Here is a 25,552-nt window from a genome sequence, read left to right on the forward strand (position 1 = left end):
TTGTTCCCAGAGCCACTTAGTTATCACTTTTGCTTTATGGCAAGGTGCTCCATCATGCTGGAAAAGGCATTGTTCGTCACCAAACTGTTCCTGGATGGTTGGGAGAAGTTGCTCTCGGAGGATGTGTTGGTACCATTCTTTATTCATGGCTGTGTTCTTAGGCAAAATTGTGAGTGAGCCCACTCCCTTGGCTGAGAAGCAACCCCACACATGAATGGTCTCATGATGCTTTACTGTTGGCATGACACAGGACTGATGGTAGCGCTCACCTTGTCTTCTCCGGACAAGCTTTTTTTCCAGATGCCCCAAACAATCGGAAAGGGGATTCATCAGAGAAAATGGCTTTACCCCAGTCCTCAGCAGTCCGATCCCTGTACCTTTTGCAGAATATCAGTCTGTCCCTGATGTTTTTCCTGGAGAGAAGTTGCTTCTTTGCTGCCCTTCTTGACACCAGGCCTAACCTCCAAAAGTCTTCGCCTCACTGTGCATGCAGATGCGCTCACACCTGCCTGCTGCCATTCCTGAGCCAGTTCTGTACTGGTGGTGCCCCGATCCCGCAGATGAATCAACTTTAGGAGACGGTCCATGCGCTTACTGGACTTTCTTGGGCACCATGAAGCCTTCTTCACAACATTTGAACCTCTCTCCTTGAAGTTCTTGATGATCCGATTAAATGGTTGATTTAGGTGCAATCTTACTGGCAACAATATCCTTGCCTGTGAAGCCCTTTTTGTGCAAAGCAATGATGACGGCACGTGTTTCCTTGCAGGTAACCATGGTTGACAGAGGAAGAACAATGATTCCAAGCACCACCCTCCTTTTGAAGCTTCCAGTCTGTTATTCGAACTCAATCAGCATGACAGAATGATCTCCAGCCTTGTCCTCGTCAACACTCACACCTGTGTTAACGAGAGAATCGGAATGGTCCTTTTGTGGCAGGGATGAAATGCAGTGTAAATTATTTTTTGGTATTCAGTTCATTTGCATTGCAGTTCATCTGATCACTCTTCATAACATTCTGGAGTATATGCAAATTGCCATATTACAAATTGAGGCAGCAGACTTTGTGAAAATTAATATTTGTGTCATTCTCCAAACTTTTGGCCACCACTGTACACATGCTGTATTCAGCGCATGTGACAAATAAAGTTTGATTTGATTTGTATAGCATGTATAGAATGTGTGTTCTATAATTATCATGGGAAAGCATTTTTACTTGAAACTATTAACAGGACCCCTTTGCTCTGGTTTTCCTGAGCCATGCCATACTAGAAATCATATGACAGATTTACCGTTTAGAGTTTAAACCAGTTTCAATCTGAGCGCTTCGACAAAAGTCTCACTATGCTGGTTGAAAACATGGTATAGCTCAATACGTACTGTGTTAGGACAACATTGTGAACGCACGTGTGTGTGTGTGTGTGTGTGTGTGTGTGTAGAGAGAGAGAGAGGTGCAGAGGAAATATAATGTGTGTATCTGTCCTTGTATGTGGGTATTTCTACATGTTTCCCTGCATGTGTGTGTTTGGACACTCCAGTGTCCCAGTGTGTTTGGACACCCCAGCCTCTCGGTGTGCTTGGACACCCCATCCACTCGGTGTGCTTGGACACCCCAGCCTCTCGGTGTGCTTGGACACCTCAGCCACTCGGTGTGCTTGGACACCCCAGCCACTCGGTGTGCTTGGACACCTCAGCCACTCGGTGTGCTTGGACACCCCAGCCACTCGGTGTGCTTGGACACCCCAGCCACTCGGTGTGCTTGGACACCCCAGCCACTCGGTGTGCTTTGACACCCCAGCCACTCAGCCAGGACTCACGTCTGTGTCTGCATCAGGGGCATGCTGGTTGTCTCGTAGTTGTCTGGGTGTATGGGGGGCACCACCTCCCCACTTTGGCTGAAGACAGGCAGGGTGGAGAGGGGCCAGGAGATCTCCCTGTTCTTAGACATGCTCCGCAGCTCCTTGGTCGACTTCTGTATGGAGCTGTGATGCACTAACTGGATACTGAGGAGAGGACAGAGACCGACAGAAAATAAATAAATCATACATAAATAATACAGAAATAGATCTTAAGTCTTAAAGTGGTACTTCGGCAGTCAGATGAACTCATGGATACCATTTGTATGTCTCTGTGTCCAGTATGAAGGAAGTTAGAGGTAGTTTCGCAAGCCAATGCTAACTAGTGTTAGTGCAAAGACTATAAGTCTATGGGTATCTGATAGCATTCAGTAGGCACCCATACACTTCCAGTCTTTGCGCTAACACTAATTAGCATTGACTCGTGAAACTACCTCTAACTACTAGACACAGAGACATACAAATGGTAACCGTGAGTTCATCTGACCCTGGGGAAGTAGATATCCGGACTCATTGTATCCATAACATTGTTGTATCCTTAACATCGCAGTCAACACGCACACTGTAGTGTACTGTACACACATGCATTAAGGTATGTATTATAATATAGGAAATATTTTGTAGACCAACAGCCTAAGTAGTGTTTCTCTTTGACAGGAGGGAACTGTTTTGTTGTTACTATTGGTTATTTGGCTGCTGAGTCTAATGGAGTTTGTATGAGAGAGTTTCTCCACTCCCTCTCATGCTGTCATACTCACTCTCTTTTCTCTCTCCCCCCTCACGCTCTCTCCACCTCTCCCCTCTCTCTCTCCACCTCTCCCTCTCTCTCTGTCTCTCCCCCTCTCTCTCTGTCTACCCCTATCACTCTCTCTCTCCCCCTATGTCTCTCTCCCTTCCCCCCTATCTCTCCACCCTCCCTATCTCTGTCTCTCTCTCTCCTCCTCTCTCTCTCCCCCTTTCCCCCTCTCTCTGTGTCTCTCCCCCTCTCTCGGTGTCTCTCCCCCTCTCTCGGTGTCTCTCTGTCTCTGCCTCCCTCTCTTGTTGCTCTCACCTCCTCTCTCCCCTTCTCTGTCTCCCCCCTCCCTCTCTCTGTCTCTGTAAACAACACTGGTCTGATATTTCTCTGCTTCAGGTACAGAACTATATAAGTTCTCCTTAACCACAGATGTAGGATAAGATTACTGTATCCCCCAATCCTCCACCATTAGAGGTGGTGAACCAATATCTGGCCCTGGATCAGTTAAGGTCAACTTCCATTCTAACACCTCCCTGCAGCTTTGAGCAGCTCATTGGATGACGGGATGTAAACACACAGATGACAGTATGGATGGACATGAGGATGTCACCATGGCAATTCGAAAGCAAAAGGTGAAAGGGCAAATTATTTGAAGGGGGGATCCAAACTAAGAGGAACCAAAACTCAAAAGAAAAAAAACACAGGAGAGAATAAACACTTACTCTGGTGTTTGCATGTTTCTTTTATCCCTAGAAACAAAACAAAATGAATGAATTAAATAGTAATATTAATAGTTAAAAGACATCCACACAGAAGCGAATGGAGAGCACGTGATGTTGGATGGATGGATGAATGGTGCGGGCGAAGGAACAAACAGTACTTCATGGACACACTGAGTGGTGGGTGGAAGGACACAGTCTCTCCCAGCCTGTAAATGAGGGTTGGAGGAGCAATATATGGTTGATTGACCATCAACGCCATAATGATTATGCTAATAACCATCAAGATGAATATGAGAAATCAAAGCTGAGACAGAACAGTGTAACGTATGGAGAACATACATGGGCCATAAGACTGGATGGTCATTGACAAGCTGTGTTTCCATCTATAGTGACTAACTAGCACAACTAAACATCCCTTAACTGACTGGGCCTGTGACACTGCTCTCAGAGTAATCAGTCTATCCCTCAGGATCTGAGAACCCCTACGTGACAACTAGAAAGAAAAGTGTGTGTGTGTGTTTTAGTCTGTGTGTCTCTTTCTGTCAGAAGTGAAAGCAGCACACTTACACCCCTTCCCGCCGGCAGCACATGGAGTAACCCAGGACGCTGAAGAGGACCATGGCCACGGCCGAGGGCACCGCCAACGTGATGAGGAAGTCGGCAAAGAAGTCCCTGCTCTTCAGAGACTCTGGCGGGGGGTTGTACCCCCCGATGTCAGGCAGAACCCCCGTCCCTGGGTCCAGACGGTTACTGTGGACCATGATCATCTTGGTGATGTCCACCTGGACAAGACAAGAGGTTCAATCAGCACTTCATTTACTATAGATATTAGGCTGGTCAATTCTGGTCATTTCCCCAAAATGGAGACGTTTTCCAGAAATCCCAGTTGGAGGATTCCCATTTCCTTCTTATTCCCTCCAGATTTCAGCCAAATACATGTTCAAATATACCTAAATGTAATTTTTCTTATGAAGATTGTGGAATGGCTTGTCCAAATACATGATGCTACTGTCAATGTAAAAAAGCACATAGCTTGCGAACAACAATCAACAACACCTCAGAATCTCTGGTCTATAAAAATGTGTGTGTGTGTGTGTTTGACATTGTTTGACTGTTTGGCATAGTTTTGTGTAGGTTCGTGCATGTGTGCATATGACACTACACAAACACACTACAATTTTTGAAAGGCATGGTCAGAGAACAGGTCAAGAGGTCAAGCCATGGCTCCAGGGTCCTGTCCAGTCCTCACCAGATTGATCTTACACCAGTCGATGTCGAACTGGGCTCTGAACTTCTTGTCACAGCTGATGACAGGCTCCATCTCCTGGCTGCAGCGGAGCTGGTTGTGGGGGTTCTCCACCTCCCTCAGGCAGGAAGAGAACTGCACGTCGGCCCCCACCATCACATACACACTGAAGAGGGAGGCAGGGACTTAGACACTGGCTTATAATACAGGTGGCTGGTGGCCCCTTAATTGAGGAGGACGGGCTCATTTTAATGGCTGGAACGGAATAAATGGAATGGTACCAAGCCAATCAACAATGTGGTTTCAAGGTGTTTGATACCATTCCATTGACTCCATTCCAGCTATTATTATGAGCCGTCCTCCCCTCAGCAGCCTCCTGTGGTGTACAGGTATAATGACAGACAGTTAGTGGTATATCTGATAATACAGGTATAATGACAGACAGACAGTTAGTGGTATATCTGATAATACAGGTATAATGACAGACAGACAGTTAGTGGTATATCTGATAATACAGGTATAATGACAGACAGACAGTTAGTGGTATATCTGATAATACAGGTATAATGACAGACAGACAGTTAGTGGTATATCTGATAATACAGGTATAATGACAGACAGACAGTTAGTGGTATATCTGATAATACAGGTATAATGACAGACAGACAGTTAGTGGTATATCTGATAATACAGGTATAATGACAGACAGACAGTTAGTGGTATATCTGATAATACAGGTATAATGACAGACAGACAGTTAGTGGTATATCTGATAATACAGGTATAATGGCAGACAGACAGTTAGTGGTATATCTGATAATACAGGTATAATGACAGACAGACAGTTAGTGGTATATCTGATAATACAGGTATAATGACAGACAGACAGTTAGTGGTATATCTGATAATACAGGTATAATGACAGACAGACAGTTAGTGGTATATCTGATAATACAGGTATAATGACAGACAGACAGTTAGTGGTATATCTGATAATACAGGTATAATGACAGACAGACAGTTAGTGGTATATCTGATAATACAGGTATAATGACAGACAGACAGTTAGTGGTATATCTGATAATACAGGTATAATGACAGACAGACAGTTAGTGGTATATCTGATAATACAGGTATAATGACAGACAGACAGTTAGTGTTATATCTGATAATACAGGTATAATGACAGACAGACAGTTAGTGGTATATCTGATAATATTGTTATGACTAGGTGAATCTTAAGGCCAAGATGTAGATGTGCATGCACACTCACATGTGCACACACGTGCAGACACACACACACACACTGGGAGGAAGGATTTTAACACCTTAATCTACACACAAACACGCAAGCGCATTAGAGGTAGAGGAGAGGACGATTTAACAGCTAGATTACAGTCATATCTTGCTAACCACTCACATACACTTTCATAATCCCATTCAGACTGACTTCCAATGTGAACCACATAGTGTTTTCCTCCTCCTGTCTCAGTCAGCATGGAGAGCTTCCTGATATTATACTGTCAGGGAATCTTAGCCCTACTGGCCAAGTCTTTCTATGGGGCTCTCCTCTACCTTTTATCTTCCTAAACAGGGCCATGCATGTTACAGTATATGAACAACATGACAATTCATGTGGGGATTCATTTTCTGACTGCTACAAACTGCCTGCCAGTGTCTCTCTGAGGATGTAATGTCTAATACACTCAGTGTGTTGATCTGGATCGCTCCCTCTCTCTCTCTCTCTCCCTCTCTCTCTCTCTCTCTCTCTCTCTCTCTCTCTCCCTCTCTCTCTGCCTCTCCCTCTCTGCCTCTCTCTCCCTCTCTCTCTCTGCCTCTCCCTCTCTGCCTCTCTCTCTCACTCTCCCTCTCTGCTCTGCCTCTCACTCTCTCTCTCTCTCTCTCTCTCTGCCTCTCCCTCTCTGCCTCTCTCTCTCCCTCTCACTCACTCACTCTCCCTCTCTGCTCTGCCTCTCACTCTCCCTCTCTCCCTCTCTCACTCTCCCTCTCTCACGCTCCCTCTTTCACTCTCCCTCGCTGCCTCTCCCTCTCTCTCTCTTTTTCTGCCTCTCCCTCTCTGCTCTGCCTCTCACTCTCTCTCTCTCTCTCCCTCTCTCTCTCCCTCTCTGCTCTGCCTCTCACTCTCCCTCTCTCACTCTCCCTCTCTCACGCTCCCTCTTTCACTCTCCCTCGCTGCCTCTCCCTCTCCCTCTCTCACTCTCCCTCTCTCTCTCTCTGCCTCTCACTCTCCCTCTCTCACTCTCCCTCTCTCACTCTCATTCTCCCTCTCTGCTCTGCCTCTCACTCTCCCTCTCTCACTCTCCCTCTCTCACGCTCCCTCTTTCACTCTCCCTCGCTGCCTCTCCCTCTCCCTCTCTCACTCTCCCTCTCTCTCTCTGCCTCTCACTCTCCCTCTCTCACTCTCCCTCTCTCACTCTCATTCTCCCTCTCTGCTCTGCCTCTCACTCTCCCTCTCTCACTCTCCCTCTCTCACGCTCCCTCTTTCACTCTCCCTCGCTGCCTCTCCCTCTCCCTCTCTCACTCTCCCTCTCTCTCTCTGCCTCTCACTCTCCCTCTCTCACTCTCCCTCTCTCACTCTCCCTCTCTCACTCTCATTCTCCCTCTCTGCTCTGCCTCTCACTCTCTCACTCTCGAACTCCTCTCTCTCTCTCACACACACACTCTCTCTGCATTCCAATTAAAGGAAACCTCAGCAGGATGCGACAGTGAGAAGAAAGGATGGGAGTTTTTACATTGGTAAGGTTACTGTAAGGTCATGCACATGTTTGTGTTGCAACTGATGCACAAAATGTTATGAACGTGCTTATTCAAAATACAAGACTTAGACTTGACTGTAGACAAGGCATTCTAAAGCTGCTATAGTACTTTCTGAGGATGATGTTATGTCTTAGGCATCAGGCAATATTTAAATTCATCATCAACCTCTCTCTTGTTTCTGTAAGGGCTGAAGATACTGTACTTGAATTCATCATCCTCTTTCAACTGAAGATACTTGAATTAATCATCCCCTATCAACTGAAGATACTTGAATTAATCATCCTCTATCAACTGAAGATACTTGAATTAATCATCCTCTATCAACTGAAGATACTTGAATTAATCATCCTCTATCAACTGAAGATACTTGAATTAATCATCCTCTATCAACTGAAGATACTTGAATTAATCATCCTCTATCAACTGAAGATACTTGAATTCATCATCCTCTATCAACTGAAGATACTTGAATTAATCATCCTCTATCAACTGAAGATACTTGAATTAATCATCCTCTATCAACTGAAGATACTTGAATTAATCATCCTCTATCAACTGAAGATACTTGAATTCATCATCCCCTATCAAACTATGTATCAAACTGCTCAGGTCCTGTAAGGGCTGCAGAGGGTGACTCTGTCCCTCACCCCTCTGAGGTTGTTGATGGGCAGGGGAACGTGCCGGCCCCTGTCCAGGGCTGAGGTGATGTTGATATGTAAATTCATCCTCATACTCGGTTAAACCATGTTTTGAACTGCGCTAAAGAGGGTCACTCTCACCCATAGAGAGGTGTTTCTAATTCTATTTCTATGCCCTCACCCCTCTTTTAGGTTGTTTATGGGCAGGGGAACGCGTCCGCCCCTGTCCAGGGCTGAGGTGATGTTGACGGCGTTGAGGCGTTCAGGCTGCCACACGTTCTTCACTGCCCCCAGGAAGTCTCCCAGAACCTCGCTTGCCAACATCTCCTCCACATTCATGTTCTTTATGTAGAACTCTGCCTGGTACGGCAGTGGGTACTCTGAGAGAGGGAGGGAGTGAGTAAGGGAGCAAGGGACGCAGGGACGGAGGGAGACAGAGAGAGCGAGAGCGAGAGAGAGGGAGAGAGGGGAAGAGAGAGATTACAGATACAGAATCTGTTCATTTTCAGATCTGTGTTTATTAATTTACACAGAAGTGAGTACCGTATTATAAGGTGTTGACTTGATTTAGAAATTGTCGGTTTGGTTGAGTGTGTGGTGTTACCCTTTTAGGGGATGTCATTATGGATATGTGAATGATATTCAGCCACTCTTGAAAGAAATTTAAATAGGAGCTTTTGGGCCTTTTAGTCTTTATCAGGAATTTAGGACTGTGGCGGTCATGACATGTTGTCAGCTGGTGATTGTCAAGCAAATAACTGCCGGTCTCACGGTAATTGGCCGTTAATGAACATAAACACGTTTAGCATCTCCTGGCTTCCACACATAGCCTACAAGCCACTGATACAGACCTCTACATTTTAAAATGTCTTATAAATCCATTTAATATAGTCTACACCATCACAATAAATCCATTATTTATTTTAGACCAGTCTAAAGAAACATGATATGAAGAAAATGCAGTCTATTTCAGAAGAAAATAATTGCATACTTTGAGTTGTTCTTACTCTGATGTAGTCCCATGTAGCTCAGTTGGTAGAGCATGGCGCTTGCAATGGCGCTTGTAGATGTTAGACCCTGATATGGCTGTAGACTACACAAATTCATTTAGCAGACAAGATTTGCTTAGAATTCCATGGCATTAATTTATAGTATGAAGAATACAATTGAACAAATCTGAATAAAATAGAAAGGATATTTTCTCCAAACAATTTGAGGGAGTGCGCACGTGGCTATTTTGTGTTGAGTGGTTAACGAAGAAACTGGTTCTCCTATATGCTTAATTTAGGGTTATTTATGTAACTTTAGTTGTGGTACAAATGTTGGGCTATATGTTTGGATTTTAATACATTCTAAGGCTGCATGATGAGACTAATGATGATTTGAAAACAGTTGCATGAAAGGCATGAGCTCTGCTTTGTTTCTTGTGCAGGCTTCACACACTTAAGGACTCAAATTTCCCAGTGGCATCCCCTTTCTGTGGCCACAATGCCCCCTAAAATAATCCATGCCTTGTGAGGCCAGTGGCCGTTGTGCACTTTGGCTGAATATAATAATTATAATTCCCTTCTCCCGGCTGCATGCTCCGAAGCACTCACATGGCTCTCTCAGAAATCTAAGTTCTTATTAATCAATGCCTGTCGCGTGATTGGGTCCTTCTCACAGGCTACAAGTGAAGACAGACACATCGGGGACGTGTGCGTCCTTATCGAATTCCGAGGTGCATGTTGAAGATGTTGGAAGAACTGTCCACATTTACTTTTCATCAGCCAACAAGATGAGTAAGCCTAACGAACAGCAAAAGCACGAGCCTATGTCAATCTACTATCCCCCATAGTACAAAAGTTGACCTATTCTATTCTGTGCAAGAAATAAATATTCCAAACATAGTCTGGGACAGTTGTGGGATGCGATAGATCCCAAATGAATACAACCACTAGCATAAAAAAACCCTGTTAAAATCAATTAGGTTGACGCAACAGGTCAGAACGTTTAGCTTAAAATGATGCTAAACTATTAGGCTATTTCCTCACATTAAGCGCAGCAATGCAGGCTATAAGCACAAATGTTCCAAAATGCAATCAATTAGCAGGAAAACACCATTCTCAAAAGTGACCTCAAATGTGATTATGATTTTATTAAAAAGGTGCATTTTTATGGTGAAAATGATCTTCCCCAAACTTGAAACTCACGCGCTGTTTATGTATGCCAGTTAGGCTCTACACTCGTTGTAAAGCGGATTAAAGTGCTTAATTTTAAGATTTTTTTGGGGTTGTGATACAAACCTTATCAAAACATATAGGCCTATTGGCTAGGCTACATGAGGTGTGCAACTATGGTAGCCTAGATGGCAGGTAGCCTAGTGGTTAGAGAGTTGGGCCAGTAACCGAAAGGTTTCTGGATTGAATCCCTGAGCTGACAAGGTAAACATCTGTTGTTCTGCTCCTGAGCAAGGCAGTTAATCCTCTGTCTGCCGAAGACGTGGATGTCGATTATGGCAGCCCCCAGCACCTCCCTGATTCAGAGGGGTTGGGTTAAATGCGGAAGACACATTTCAGTTGAATGCATTCAGTTGTACAACTGACTAGGTATCCCCCTTTCCCTATGATTTGAAAAAGTCGCAAAAAAAGGTTTACTGCACACAAGCTGGGCATCATTCACAAGTGATGAATTAATATTGTCACCCATCAGACTATTCTTGATTTAATCTTGTCTTAACATACATTAAATAATATATGTTTGAAATTTGTTTTGATTTAGAATGGACTGTTATCATGCACCAGTCTCGGAACAAGGACAGGGGAAAAAATACATGTGATCTATGCACTTAAATAGGGAATGGAGGACATTCATGCCAGCCAGGTAGGCTATACTGCTGTTTTAAAGAGAAGCAACGTGCTTAATGTTAGGAAAGTTGAGAAATAAATATAGTAGATCTAGCCTATAGAAGCTGATGGGCTCCTCCTCTTTTTAATAGAGGCCATCGAAACTCTGTTTTTTGTCACACAATTGCATAGCCTATAGAAATGTTGCGCAACATGAACTCATGGCTCTAATGAAGTGTTTGATTAGATTTTTAATTATATTTGCATTGATGTCAGAGTGATTAGAGGGACAATAGAGTGCTGAGTACCAGGCAGTTAGCAAGTTTGGTAGGCTACTAATGACCATCAGCGGCATCAGAGCTTGGAGAAGCCTGATTACTGTGACTAAATGGTCACATGGAATTTGACTGCCATCATGACTCATGACCGCCGGTGTGGCAGTAATACGGTCACCGTAACAACCCTAATAAGGATTCATGGGGGTGTCATCATTGAAGGTGACCCTTTAGATTTCAATAAAGAACATCCTGCTTAATCATCTCCTCACTAAGCCGGTCCTTTGTCTCTCTCTCTTTTTCTTACCTTCTGTGGACATGACGTTTATGACCAAGTTGTGCCGCGCCGTTTCGAAAGTGCGTCTGTTATAGGCAATAATCTGGAACACATAAGGGGAAAAGTTTAAGCCCAGATCAGTGCAGTTTACGCCCCAGGCTGAGGCTCGCTGGCGAGGTCTGAGCCAGATGCAAACATATACCATAGTAGAAGGCTCAGAGGAAAGCGCGACTTGGGGCACTGCCATCCTATAGGAACATTCCTACAAGGAACATAAAGCCTTTGGGAAAATGCTACAGTAGGTTAGGTACAGATAAGCCTGAAACAGATAATGGTCTAAGCCTGCCTGTGCCTTACAGACTAGACATGTCTAAAACCCTAGGAAAAAGCTATATCACAACCATATGACAGCTACTATGAGCAAAAAACACATTGTTCTACCTGTTGGACTATCTACTGTAAATAATAACTAACCACTAATATGATTATTACAGGTTGTGCCGACATACAATACCAGTCAGAAGTTTGGACACACCTACTCATTCCAGGGTTTTTCTTTATATTTTACTATTTTCTACATTGTAGAATAATAGTGAAGACATCAAAACTATGAAATAACACATATGGAATCATGTAGTAACCCAAAAAGTTTTAAACCAATCTAAATAAACTCAGCGAAAATAGAAACATCTCTTTTTCAGGACCCTGTCGTTCAAAGATAATTTGTAAAAATCCAAATAACTTCACAGATCTTCATTGTAAAGGGTTTAAACACTGTTTCCCATGCTTGTTCAATGAACCATAAACAATTAATGAACATGCACCTGTGGAACAGTCGTTAAGACACTAACAGCTTACAGATGGTAGGCAATTAAGGCCACAGTTATGAAAACTTAGGACACTAAAGAGGTCTTTCTACTGACTCTGAAAAACACCAAAAGAAAGATGCCTAGAGTCCCTGCTCATCTGCGTGAACGTGCCTTAGGCATGCAGCAAGGAGGCATGAAAACTGCAGATGTGGCCAGGGCAATAAATTGCAAGGTCCGTACTGTGAGACGCCTAAGACAGCGCTGCAGGGAGACAGGACGCACAGCTGATCGTTCTCGCAGTGGCAGACCACGTGTAACAACACCTGCACAGGATCGGTACATCCGAACATCACACCTGTGGGACAGGTAGAGGATGGCAACAACAACTGCCCGAGTTACACCAGGAACGCACAATCCCTCCATCAGTGCTCAGACTGTCCGCAAAAGGCTGAGAGAGGCTGGACTGAGGGCTTGTAGGCCTGTTGTAAGGCAGGTCCTCACCAGAAATCACTGGCAACAACGTCGCCTATGGGAACAAACCCACCGTCGCTGGACCACCGTCGCTGGACTAGACAGGACTGACACATTATTCCATTTCTGTTAGTCACATGTCTGTGGAACTTGTTCAGTTTATGTCTTAGTTGTTGAATCTTGTCATGTTCATACAAATATTTACACATGTTAAGTTTGCTGAAAGTAAACGCAGTTGACAGAGAGAGGACGTTTCTTTTTTTGCTGAGTTTATATTCTACATTTGATTCTTCAAAGTAGCCACCCTTTGCCTTGATGGTAGCTTTGCGCACTCTTGGCATCATTACAACACTGTATATAGACATAATATGACATTTGAAATGTCTTTATTCTTTCTGAATTTTTGTGAGTGTAATGTTTACTGTACATTTTTTGTTGTTTATTTCACTTTTGTTTGTTATCTATTTCACTTGCTTTGGCAATGTAAACATACAGTTGAAGTCGGAAGTTTACATACACCTTAGCCAAATACATTTAAACTCAGTATTTCACAATTCCTGACATTTAATCCGAGTAAAAATTCCCTGTATTAGGTCAGTTAGGACCACCACGTTATTTTAAGAAAGTGAAATGTCTGAATAATAGTAGAGAGAATGATTTATTTCAGCTTTTATTTCTTTCATCACATTCCCAGTGGGTCAGAAATTTACATACACTCAATTAGTATTTGGTAGCATTGCCTTTAAATTGTTTAACTTGGGTCAAATGTTTTGGGTAGCCTTCCACAAGCTTCCACAATAAGTTGGGTGAATTTTGGCCCATTCCTCCTGACAGAGCTGATGTAACTGAGTCAGGTTTGTAGACCTCCTTGCTCACACACGCTTTTTCAGTTCTGCCCACACATTTTCTATAGGATTGAGGTCTGGGCTTTGTGATGGCCACTCCAATACCTTGACTTTGTTGTCCTTAAGCCATTTTGCCACAACTTTGGAAGTATGCTTGGGGTCATTGTCTATTTGGAAGACCCATTTGTGACCAAGCTTTAACTTCCTGACTGATGTCTTGAGATGTTGCTTCAATATATCCACATAATTTTCCTTCTTCACGATGCCATCTATTTTGTGAAGTGCACCAGTCCCTCCTGCATCAAAGCACCCCCACAACATGATGCTGCCACCCCCATGCTTCACGGTTGGGATGGTGTTCTTCAGCTTGCAAGCCTCCCCCTTTTTCCTCCAAACATAACAATGGTCATTATGGCCAAACAGTTCTATTTTTGTTTCATCAGATCAGAGGACATTTCTCCAAAAAGTATGATCTTTGTCCCCATGTGCAGTTGCAAACCGGAGTCTGGCTTTTTATGGCGGTTTTGGAGCAGTGGCTTCTTCCTTGCTGAGTGGCCTTTCAGGTTATGTCGATATAGGACTCGTTTTACTGTGGATGTAGATACTTTTGTACCCGTTTTCTCCAGCATCTTCACAAGGTCCTTTGCTGTTGTTCTGGGATTGATTTGCACTTTTCGCACCAAAGTACGGTCATCTCTAGGAGACAGAACGCGTCTCCTTCCTGAGCGGTATGACGGGTGCGTGGTCCCATGGTGTTTATACTTGCGTACTATTGTTTGTACAGATGAACGTGGCACCTTCAGGCGTTTGGAAATTGCTCCCAAGGATGAACCAGACTTGTGGAGGTCTAAAATGTATTTTCTGAGGTCTTGGCTGATTTCTTTTGATTTTCCCATGATGTCAAGCAGAGGCACTGAGTTTGAAGGTAGGCCTTGAAATACATCCACAGGTACACCTCCAATTGACTCAAATTATGTCAATTAGAAGCTTCTAAAGCCATGACATCATTTTCTGGAATTTTCCAAGCTGTTTAAAGGCACAGTCAACTTAGTGTATGTAAACTTTTGACCCACTGGAATTGTGATACAGTGAATTATAAGTGAAATAATCTGTCTGCAAACAATTGTTGGAAAAACTGCTTGTGTCATCCACAAAGTAGATGTCCTAACTGACTTGTCAAAACTATAGTTTGTTACTAAGAAAATTGTGGAGTGGTTAAAAAAACGAGTTTTAATGACTTCAACCTAAGTGTATGTAAACTTCCGACTTCAACTGTATGTTTCCCATGCCAACACAGACCCTTAAATTGAACTGAAATTGAATTGCGAGAGAGAGAGAGCTCTGTAGACAATATACTCCAGCTGCATTAACAGTAAATGGAGCCACACACCTCTATGATGGTGGCCTTGCCCACGTGTTCGGCAGTGGGGGATCCGTAGAGCACCCCATCGCTGTGTGAGGTTCTCTGGATGTAACGCAGCCAGCCTGGCCGGTCTGGGTAGCCCATCAGGTTGGTGTTGAAGGTGATGGGGTCGTTGCTGGAATCCCCTGTATGGACAGACGTTGGTAAATGTACAATCCCCTGTACAGACAGACGTTGGTAAATGTACAATCCCCTGTATGGACAGAGGTTGGTAAATGTACAATCCGCTGTACGGACAGACGTTGGTACATGTACAATCCGCTGTACGGACAGACGTTGGTACATGTACAATAAACGCGCCCAGCCTAGTAGTTAGTCAACTAGGCCCTGACAGTGTGAGATCTAAATGCTACTCTGACACTGACATCTATGCATTCATCTATGCATTTACTGTATTGTAGCTTAGCTAAATATATGTTATTATTATAGATGAGTATTTATTATTATTATTAATAATAAATAGGTACTAGTAGTAATAGTAAAATGAGTAATCTTGTTATTATTGAATGATCCAATGAGGAACACAGACCAGGTTTGGGATAGGGGGGAAACTCTCCTTTGAAGTGCTCTCTCTCCAGGACGTGCACAAACAGCACACCTGCAGACGGGTAAACGTTCCGGTCAGCGTGCAACGTCGGCAGGATGGTGACCACTGGAGCACAGAGAGAGAGGACACCGAGGTAATTAGCTGGGGGTCCTGTGTGTGGGGGAGGCAATGTGTGTGTGTGTGTGTGTCTTCATCATTACAGCCCCTACCAACTGCATTCAGGAGGGAGAAAATGGCCCTTTCCAAGGTGAAAATCTCCATGAAAACAGGGGAAAGTACTATAGTAAGACTACCCTATTGTTTTAAAACCATTTGGACTCATGACAGATAAGTCAATATAACCTGGGTGACAGTCTGTTTCTAAAGTGGCAATCTGATGTTGCTACATGCATTTGTAGACTTAAATTCATAAATACCCATTGATTCTTGAGAATATAACTTACACTTCCGTTCAAAAGTTTGGGGTCACTTAGAAATGTCCTTGTTTTTGAAAGAAAAACACATTTTTTGTCCATTAAAATAACATCAAATTGATCAGAAATACAGTGTAGACATTGTTAATGTTGTAAATGACTATTGTAGCTGGAAACAGCAGATTTTTTATGGAATATCTACAGAGGCCCATTATCAGCAACCATCACTCCTGTGTTCCAATGGCACGTTGTGTTAGCTAATCCAAGTTTACCATTTTAAAAGGCTAATTGATCATTAGAAATGTTGCAATAATGTTAGCACAGCTGAAAACTGTTGTCCTGATTAAAGGAGCAATACAACTGGCCTTCTTTAAACTAGTTGAGTATCTGGAGCATCAGCATTTGTGCGTTCGATCACAGGATCAAACTTTTGAACGGTAGTCTATGAGCTTAGTTCAACTGTCGTACCCCATCAGAACCCAAATGTTTGTCAACAATGTACATTTAAACAAACACTGTATAGCCTCAAAACATGATTAAAAGTATAATCTTGATGTAATGGATTGTCAGTCCTTTCATCCATACCTCTGTCGATTCATTTGAGAGTGGTTATATTTCCCCAGCCCCATTCCTCAGCTTTTTTGTTGTTTCAACCCCTGATTCCCACTTTAATTGATCTAGAAATCTATTTGGAGGCTGCTGGCTAAATGGTGAGAGCTGGTACATACGTTTTGTTTCCTTGCCAAACCAGGCCAGTAGTATATAGCCAGAGAAGTTTAAGCTATTCAGTCTCGTCTTTGATATAGGCCTAGCCTAGTGTTGATGAGTGCAGGAACAGTCGACTTGTCAGTAGTTATTAAAGGCCTCTGATATCAGGAACCAGAGCGTCAGAGGGCCAGAGTAGTGAATGGTTGTCAACAGCAGTAGGGAGCTGCAGTACTGGGACTCAGTCAGCCTCTTAAAGCTACTGCAGTACTGGGACTCAGTCAGCCTCTTAAAGCTACTGTAGTACTGGGACTCAGTCAGCCTCTTAAAGCTACTGTAGTACTGGGACTCAGTCAGCCTCTTAAAGATACTGCAGTACTGGGACTCAGTCAGCCTCTTAAAGCTACTGTAGTACTGGGGCTCAGTCAGCCTCTTAAAGCTACTGTAGTACTGGGACTCAGTCAGCCTCTTAAAGCTACTGTAGTACTGGGGCTCAGTCAGCCTCTTAAAGCTACTGCAGTACTGGGACTCAGTCAGCCTCTTAAAGCTACTGTAGTACTGGGACTCAGTCAGCCTCTTAAAGCTACTGCAGTACTGGGACTCAGTCAGCCTCTTAAAGCTACTGCAGTACTGGGACTCAGTCAGCCTCTTAAAGCTACTGTAGTACTGGGACTCAGTCAGCCTCTTAAAGCTACTGCAGTACTGGGACTCAGTCAGCCTCTTAAAGCTACTGTAGTACTGGGACTCAGTCAGCCTCTTAAAGCTACTGTAGTACTGGGGCTCAGTCAGCCTCTTAAAGCTACTGCAGTACTGGGACTCAGTCAGCCTCTTAAAGCTACTGTAGTACTGGGACTCAGTCAGCCTCTTAACACTACTGTAGTACTGGGACTCAGTCAGCCTCTTAAAGCTACTGTAGTACTGCGACTCAGTCAGCCTCTTAAAGCTACAGTCTGGGATTCCAACAACCAAACAGCCGCCCACCTCTTATTTTGGTAAACAGCTGTCGGATGGGGGTTCTGAAAGGGTAAGACAGTTTTGCTCAGCTCATTTATAAGTTATGTTCCACAATAATGAATGGCTATATATAATTCATTTTAAAGTAAAATAATTATCCCAATCCAAGACTGTTTTGGAACCTAGCGTACCTTCTTCTCTGTCTCATACTCCCTGACTCCATTATACCAGAACCTACTGTTTAGACCCACTCCACTTAGAACACAAACACACGTATTCTTTATTCAGGAAGTGTTGCAGAGGTAAATGGAAGCTCTTAAGATGGTTTATGCAAGATAGAGCTGGAGGTGTTGTGTGCCATTACTCTCTTTCTCCCCCTCCTCTTTCCTCCCCCTCTTCTTCTCTGGTTTGACAGAGTGTTTCTCTTTCTCCCCCTCCTCTACCTCCCCCTCCTCTACCTCTTCTTCTCTGGTTTGACAGAGTGTTTCTCTTTCTCCCCCTCCTCTACCTCCCCCTCCTCTACCTCCCCCTCCTCCCCCTCTTCTTCTCTGGTTTGATAGAGCGTTTCTCTTTCTCTCTTTTTCCCCTCCCTCCTCCTCCAGTGGAGCTACATCTTTTATCACTATGGGAAAGGGAGTGCTTTTATCACTATGGGAAAGGGAGTGCTTTTATCACTATGGGAAAGGGAGTGCGCTGGGAAGGAAGGGAGGGGGTAGAACTGCAGTACAGTGTGTGCGTGCGTGCGTGCGTGTGTGTGTGTGTGTCAAAGAGAGAGACAGCTCCACTGTTCATGACTGCAGACAAATAACTTAAATTCCATTAGCAGGAAATGGAGCCTGGAAGAGCTGAACATATACTACATGACCAAAAGTATGTGGACACCTGCTTGTCAAACATCTCATTCCAAAATCATTGGCATTAATATGGAGGTGGTCCCCCACTTTGCTGCTATAATAGCCTTCACTCTTCTGAAGGCTTTCCGCTAGATGTTGGAACATTGCTGTGGGGACTTGCTTCCATTCAGCCACAAGAGCATTAGTGAGGTCAGGCACTGATGTTGGGCGATTAGGCCTGGCTCGCAGTCGGCGTTCCAATTCATCCCAAAGGTGTTTGATGGAGTTGAGGTCAGGGCTCTGTGCAGGCCAGTCAAGTTCTTCCACACCGATCTCGACAAACCATTTCTGTATGGATCTCACTGTGTGCACAGGGGCAATGTCAAGCTGAAACAGGAAAGGGCCTTCCCCAAACTATTGCCACAAAGTTGGAAGCAAAGAATCGTCTAGAATGTCATTGTACTGTATGCTGTAGCATTAAGATTTCCCTTCACTGGAACTAAGGGGCCTAGCCCGAACCATGAAAAACAGCCCCAGACCATTATTCCTCCTCCACCAAACTTTACAGTTGGCACTATGCATTCGGGCAGGTAGCGTTCTCCTGGCATCCGCCAAACCCAGATCCGTCCGTCGGACTGCCAGATGGTGAAGCATGATTCATCATTCCAGAGAACGCGTTTCCACTGCTCCAGAGTCCAATGGTGGCGAGCTTTATGCCAAACCAGCCGACGCTTGACATTGTGCATGGTGATCTTAGTCTTGTGTGCAGCTGCTCTGCCATGGAAACCCATTTCATGACGCTCCTGATGAACAGTTATTGTGCTGACGTTGCTTCCAGAGGCAGTTTGGAACTTGGTAGTGAGTGTTGTAACCGAGGACAGACGATTTCTACGTGCTACGCGCTTCAGCACTTGGCAGTCCCATTCTGTGAGCTTGTGTGGCCTACCACTTTGTGGCTGAGCTGTTGTTGCTCCTAGACGTTTCCACTTCACAATAACAGCACTTATAGTTGACCGGGGAAGCTCTAGCAGGTAAGAAATTTGACGAACTGACTTGGTGGAATCCTATGATGGTGCCATGTTGAAAGTCAATGAGCTTTTCAGTAAGGCCATTTTGCTGCCAATGTTTGTCTATGGAGATTGCATGGCTGTGTGCTCGATTTTATACACCTGTCAGCAATGGGTATGGCTGAAATAGCCTAATCCACTCATTTGAAGGGGTGTCCACATACTTTTGTATATATAGTGTAGGTCCCTACTCCCTACTGGAAAACATGTTACCATCATCATCTTCATTCTTCATCATCGTTATGACATACTGGGAGATTTGGGCCGCTTTCCTGGACACAGATTAGGCCTAGTCCTAATTGGACTAAAAATCACTTTCAATGGAGAATGAACATACTTTTTAGTCCAGGACTAGGCTTAATCTGAGTCCGGGAAACCTGACAAAAATAAACACACCAAGAGTCCACATAAAGGGTTAAACCACTCTGGTACAGAAGAGATTACAGACAGCACAGTCAGATTACACTAGCCTACATCCTATCCAGTACACACAGTTGTCTGAAGCCCATTCAAAATCAGACTGTGAACAAATGTCTCAATGGACTTTGACTACTTTAACCAAACAGATCTAGGATCCTCATCTGAATCAAAACACTAAACATTAAAGTGTCCCAGATGTCCTTTGTTCCCGGGGACCTGGTCACAGAAAAAGGCGGTCAATGATCTAAACGGTTGTATAGATCTGAAATAATCACACGCTTGGGATCAGTGGACTGTGACAAAGCCATAGAAATAGAACCGACCCGGCAACCGCTAACCTGCCCGGCAACCGCTAACCTGCCCGGCAACCACTACTGCACATTGAACTATGATCTATGCTACTCCTGTAGCTAGCTGAATGTTCCAATATCAGCACACCATAAAACTAATGTTGCATCCCAAATGGCACCATATTCCTTACATAGTGCGCTGTCCCTATGGGCCCTGGTCAACAGTAGTTCATTATATAGGGAATAGGGTGACATTTTGGGAAGCAGCCCAGGTCTTTCAGTGACCCTCTCTTAAATCACACTTAAGTATATTATTCTATTAAGCGTCACACTACAAACCCCATGGTGGTCACAGCAACAGCCAAGGTCAAGCATCGACCCTTCCTTTCAGAGACGCTTGATGCGGTTTAATTAACACACATTGCCCACAGATGTGTCAGTCCATAGAATGAGACTTACAAGAATGGAAATCCCCATTCAAGTCAACATTCCAAATTCAATTTCTATGTGTCAGCCCAGATGGCCTTCCCCAGGTTGCCGACAGTCTATTTCTTAGAGGCTCCAAGAGGGGCTGCTTCCTAAATTGCACCCTATTCCCTACATAATACAATACACTTAGAAAAAAAGGTGCTAACTAGAACCTAAAAGGGTTCTTAGCTGTCCCCATAGGAGAACCATTTTGGTTCCAGGTAGAACCCTTTTGGTTCCATGTAGACCTGGAACCCAAAAGGATTCTCCTATGGGAACAGCCAAAGAACCATTTTGGAACCCTTTATTCTAAGAGTGTACTTTTGACCAGAGCCACATGTGCCCTGGTAAAATGTAGTGCAGTAGCCTATATTGGGAATAGGGTGGCATTTGGAACGCATTTGAGAGACTCCAGCCAAAGAAAGCAGATATCATTGGCTAAGCTAATGACATGCCGTGCTAATAGCATCAGATCTGCTTACACCTGGATCTGTGGGCACAGCAAGGCCTTCTGGAGATGATGAACCAACAGCCTCCTCTAATACATCACCCATTAATGGTTAATGCTAAACTCCCTAACCACGAGATAATCCCGCGGGAGCCATCACACGCACACACAGACAAACATACTAACACTTACACACACACACTCACATGCATATAGGCTAGTGTACACACACACACACACACACACACACACACACACACACACACACACACACACACACACACACACACACACACACACACACACACACACACACACCTTGGCATGTTCCCTTGCTGCAGATCACTAACAGAATGGATAACCCTTCTTTTATGCCTTTATGGACCAACCTGACCTTGGGCACACAGCAGCCTCAGCCAAAAATAGTCTTTATTAATGTCATTGGCCACACAGAAAAAAAGAGCTTGTCTCCTGAAAGCCTGGCTAGGCAGCAAGGGGATGTCCTCTGTCCTGTTATTCTTTTCAATCAGCAGTGTAAGGTGGAGGAAGGTGGATCAGTTTGTCATTTCCGGTCAGACAGGAATGCATGTGCATTTAGTTCTCATTAAAACTACACAGACTTATGGGAGCGCTATTAGATGAGATCTAGCCTTTGGTCTCTTTCTCTAGACTGGAGTGATCCTACCTGGAAGTGAAACTGGGCTCTGTGTCTGGCTCTATAGGCAGTGATCCTACCTGGAAGTGAAACTGGGCTCTGTGTCTGGCTCTATAGGCAGTGGTCGCTAGCAGGGGAAACTGGGCTCTGTGTCTGGCTCTATAGGCAGTGGTCCCTAGCAGGGGAAACTGGGCTCTGTGTCTGGCTCTATAGGCAGTGGTCCCTAGCAGGGGAAACTGGGCTCTGTGTCTGGCTCTATATGCAGTGGTCGCTAGCAGGGGAAACTGGGCTCTGTGTCTGGCTCTATAGGCAGTGGTCCCTAGTAGGGGAAACTGTGCTCTGTGTCTGGCTCTATAGGCAGTGGTCCCTAGCAGGGGAAACTGGGCTCTGTGTCTGCCTCTATAGGCAGTGGTCCCTAGCAGGGGAAACTGGGCTCTGTGTCTGCCTCTATAGGCAGTGGTCCCTAGCAGGGGAAACTGGGCTCTGTGTCTGGCTCTATAGGCAGTGGTCCCTAGCAGGGAAAACTGGGCTCTGTGTCTGCCTCTATAGGCAGTGGTCCCTAGCAGGGGAAACTGGGCTCTGTGTCTGGCTCTATAGGCAGTGGTCCCTAGCAGGGAAAACTGGGCTCTGTGTCTGGCTCTATAGGCAGTGGTCGCTAGCAGGGGAAACTGGGCTCTGTGTCTGGCTCTATAGGCAGTGGTCCCTAGCAGGGGAAACTGGGCTCTGTGTCTGGCTCTATAGGCAGTGGTCCCTAGCAGGGGAAACTGGGCTCTGTGTCTGGCTCTATAGGCAGTGGTCGCTAGCAGGGGAAACTGGGCTCTGTGTCTGGCTCTATAGGCAGTGGTCCCTAGCAGGGGAAACTGGGCTCTGTGTCTGCCTCTATAGGCAGTGGTCGCTAGCAGGGGAGGACCACAGCAAACTCAGACGTCCCTACTGTACCTAAACCTGAACTTGGAGCACAACCATTCTGGACTAAGGTAACAATGAGCATATTTTCTCGTTCCAGGGAATGGGGTCTTTTGGAGAAGGTAAGAAAGAAGAAGTAGGCTATTGTCTAGGATTTTCAAAATGTTATTATTTTCTTGGTCTCTCGATAGACGGGCTCTATAGGTTGACGATATCGTTGCATTAAAAACTCAGTGAGCATCAACATTTGAACTATCAACTGAAAGTCTCTTAACAATACAAATGTTACAGTAGTTAGGTAACCAAGCAAAGGCTAATTTACAGTAAACTCGAATTTACAGTAAACTTGAATTTACTGCCTCTCTAAATAATACAGTTATGGCTAGTCAGGATTAGACTGTGACTCAAGAAATCGAAAACAACCGAAGAGCACAGATTACAAACAAAGCAGAAGAGGTTATACCACACTCTGTTACATTCAAGACAAATGTGTCCATTAATGGGGAACTACTTGAGCATATCTTCATGTTATGATGAGCGGCTGGGCTCAGTGGGGAGTCACAAGATATGCACCACTGCACACGCACACTCACCGCCTCTGCTTCAAACCCAGATTATCCTGTAGTTGGCTATTTCTTCCAATCACATCATAATAATGTGTGACAAGTGAGACAAGCACAATGAAAACTTAATAGGCCAACAAACACAAACAAAAGTAATATTTTCAACCTTTTTCAAACTGATTAGAATATGTTTGCAAAACAATTACTATTCACATTAAATTCAAATATTAGAATATTAATTCAAACACTGAATGCCTCCCTCTAATGTCTAGCACATCTAGACACGATGCACAATTCATCAATTCCCAACGTTGTAGCTGTGATTAAATAATATTCACGTAGTGTGGAAAGATGTTTTCACACGTGATTACTATAGTATTCAATATGGCTTTTGTAGCCTAGGCTACATATAGCAGACTAAACTCCACTCCAAGCTACATGTCATGCAAAAAAAACTAACGATATGAGAAATGCAAGATGAAGAGTAACATCTTCTCATGAATTGCAGGACTGATGACATACTGTAGCATAGACGTACTAGGTGTAATAATATTGGTAGTTTATTATACATGTGTAACACCTGGGCTAAATAAGGTGATACGTTGTGTCCGTGAAACAGAATGTTGGAGGAACATGCTAACCAACAACAGACACATCCTTGGAGGAATAGCAACATTGTTGCAAAATAACGTTATAATCACTTCAAATGGTCAAATAGTTATATTGTAGCTACTAATAACTAACAATACCATATCCTAAATAGCTCGTTTGAAATCTAGATAAATACAAGTAGATTTAAACGATAAGGCACCTTTCTCCCCGAATAACATGATAGCAAGCTAACTTGATCTATTTGTTCCATGACAGTGGGAAGAAATGACCAACCCACCAACCACATAGCTGTACCATGCTAGCTTGCTACTAGCTAACATTCATAACATGAGAAAGCATGCCTATTTCCCAATATTTCCATTTTAAATCTATACATACCCATATAAATCCATACGAGAACAACCGTTGTGTCCATTTTTCATTGGAGTCGGGTGACTGTTACATGGAAATATATGTTTTTCTCATCGCTAGTGGTTTGACAGCCATAACAAGCGTCCCTGAAATTCCAGCCTCCGCCTCCTCCTTCCCGAGCGCTTTCATTGGTTGGAACATCTGGAGAAAAAGAAACTGGAAAATAAGATGAGCAGTCAAATGAAAATCTATAGCAACTTACTCAAATCAGTGGGGCAACTCCTATCATAAAAACGGATGTGATGCAATTTCATCGAAGTTAAAAATAATCAGAATTTCAATGTACATAATCGAACCACTAAAACAACGATCTGTCCGTCTGTGTTTCTGTCTGTCTCTCTCGCTTTCTCTCACTTCCTCCCCCCTCTCTCTCCCTCTCTCAATTCAATTTCAATTTAAGGGGCTTGGGAAACATGTGTTATTGGCATGGGAAACATATGTTTACATTGCCAACCAAGTGAAATTGATAATAAACAAAAGTGAAATAAACAATAAAAAAAATAACATTAAACATTACACTCGCAAAAGTTCAAAAAGAATAAAGACATTTCAAATGTCATATTATGTCTATATACAAATAGTTAAAGTACAAACGGGAAAATAAATAAACATACATTTCGGGTTGTATTTACAATGGTGTTTGTTCTTCACTGGTGGCCCTTTTCTTGTGGCAACAGCTCACAAATCCTGCTGCTGTGATTTTACACAGTGGTATTTCAGCCAATAGATATGGGAGTTTATCAAAATTTGATTTGTTTTCGAATTCTTTGTGGGTCTGTGTGTCTCTAATAGGGTCACACATTTAGCAGGAGGTCAGGAAGTGCAGCTCTGTTTCCACCTCATTTTGTGTGCAGTGGGCACAAAATGAGGTGGAAACTGAGCTGCTCTTCCTAACTGCCTCTCTCTCTCTGTGCCTTGCTTCTAAAATTATGTAGACGTGATATTGACCCTGCGTGACCAACAGAACCCCTCCATCCCTACCACCCCTCCTTGCAATGTGTAAGTCCAGCTGTAAAGAGGGCAGTGAGATGTCTGAGAAGTCTATTAAAATCTGTTCTCCCCCTGTGGTGAACCAGAGCAGACAGATGGCCATGCTCAGCCCCTCAGACCCCTTTCCTCTTTGGGCTATTCAGCTCAGACAAGGGTCCTGAAGAAGGAAGAAAGGGTCAGTCAGACTCTTAAAGGCCCAGTACAGTTAAAATTCATTTTTTTCTGTGTTTTGGATCATATTGTGAAACAGCTGATGAAACTAACACTGTAAAAGTCTGAAAATATTTGATCAGTGTTCTTTTCTGGTTGAAAATCCAATCTACACAGGACCTTCTAATTAGTAGGTTTGCATGGGCGGGGGTTTCGGCT

At 43.9% G+C, this 25,552-nt stretch overlaps 1 protein-coding gene across 5 annotated transcripts in view; it reads right to left on the minus strand.

The window, feature by feature from the left end:
- Nucleotides 1–24,513, minus strand: part of LOC100380447 (sarcoglycan, epsilon) — a 28,223-nt gene extending 3,710 nt beyond the window's left edge. The window contains exons 1-9 of one of the 5 annotated variants that reach the window (XM_014142809.2): nucleotides 24,161–24,511; nucleotides 15,431–15,553; nucleotides 14,869–15,026; nucleotides 11,384–11,456; nucleotides 8,158–8,356; nucleotides 4,564–4,726; nucleotides 3,882–4,096; nucleotides 3,315–3,341; nucleotides 1,818–2,003 (exon numbers count right to left, since the gene is read on the minus strand). In XM_014142809.2, the coding sequence (XP_013998284.1) occupies nucleotides 1,818–2,003; nucleotides 3,315–3,341; nucleotides 3,882–4,096; nucleotides 4,564–4,726; nucleotides 8,158–8,356; nucleotides 11,384–11,456; nucleotides 14,869–15,026; nucleotides 15,431–15,553; nucleotides 24,161–24,197 (1,181 nt within the window). In that variant the 5' untranslated portion in view covers nucleotides 24,198–24,511. 5 annotated transcript variants of the gene reach the window in all.
- Between the last annotated feature and the right edge of the window lie 1,039 nt (nucleotides 24,514–25,552).

This window comes from Salmo salar, chromosome ssa14, assembly GCF_905237065.1.
Source record: "Salmo salar chromosome ssa14, Ssal_v3.1, whole genome shotgun sequence".
NCBI classification, from domain to species: domain Eukaryota; kingdom Metazoa; phylum Chordata; class Actinopteri; order Salmoniformes; family Salmonidae; genus Salmo; species Salmo salar.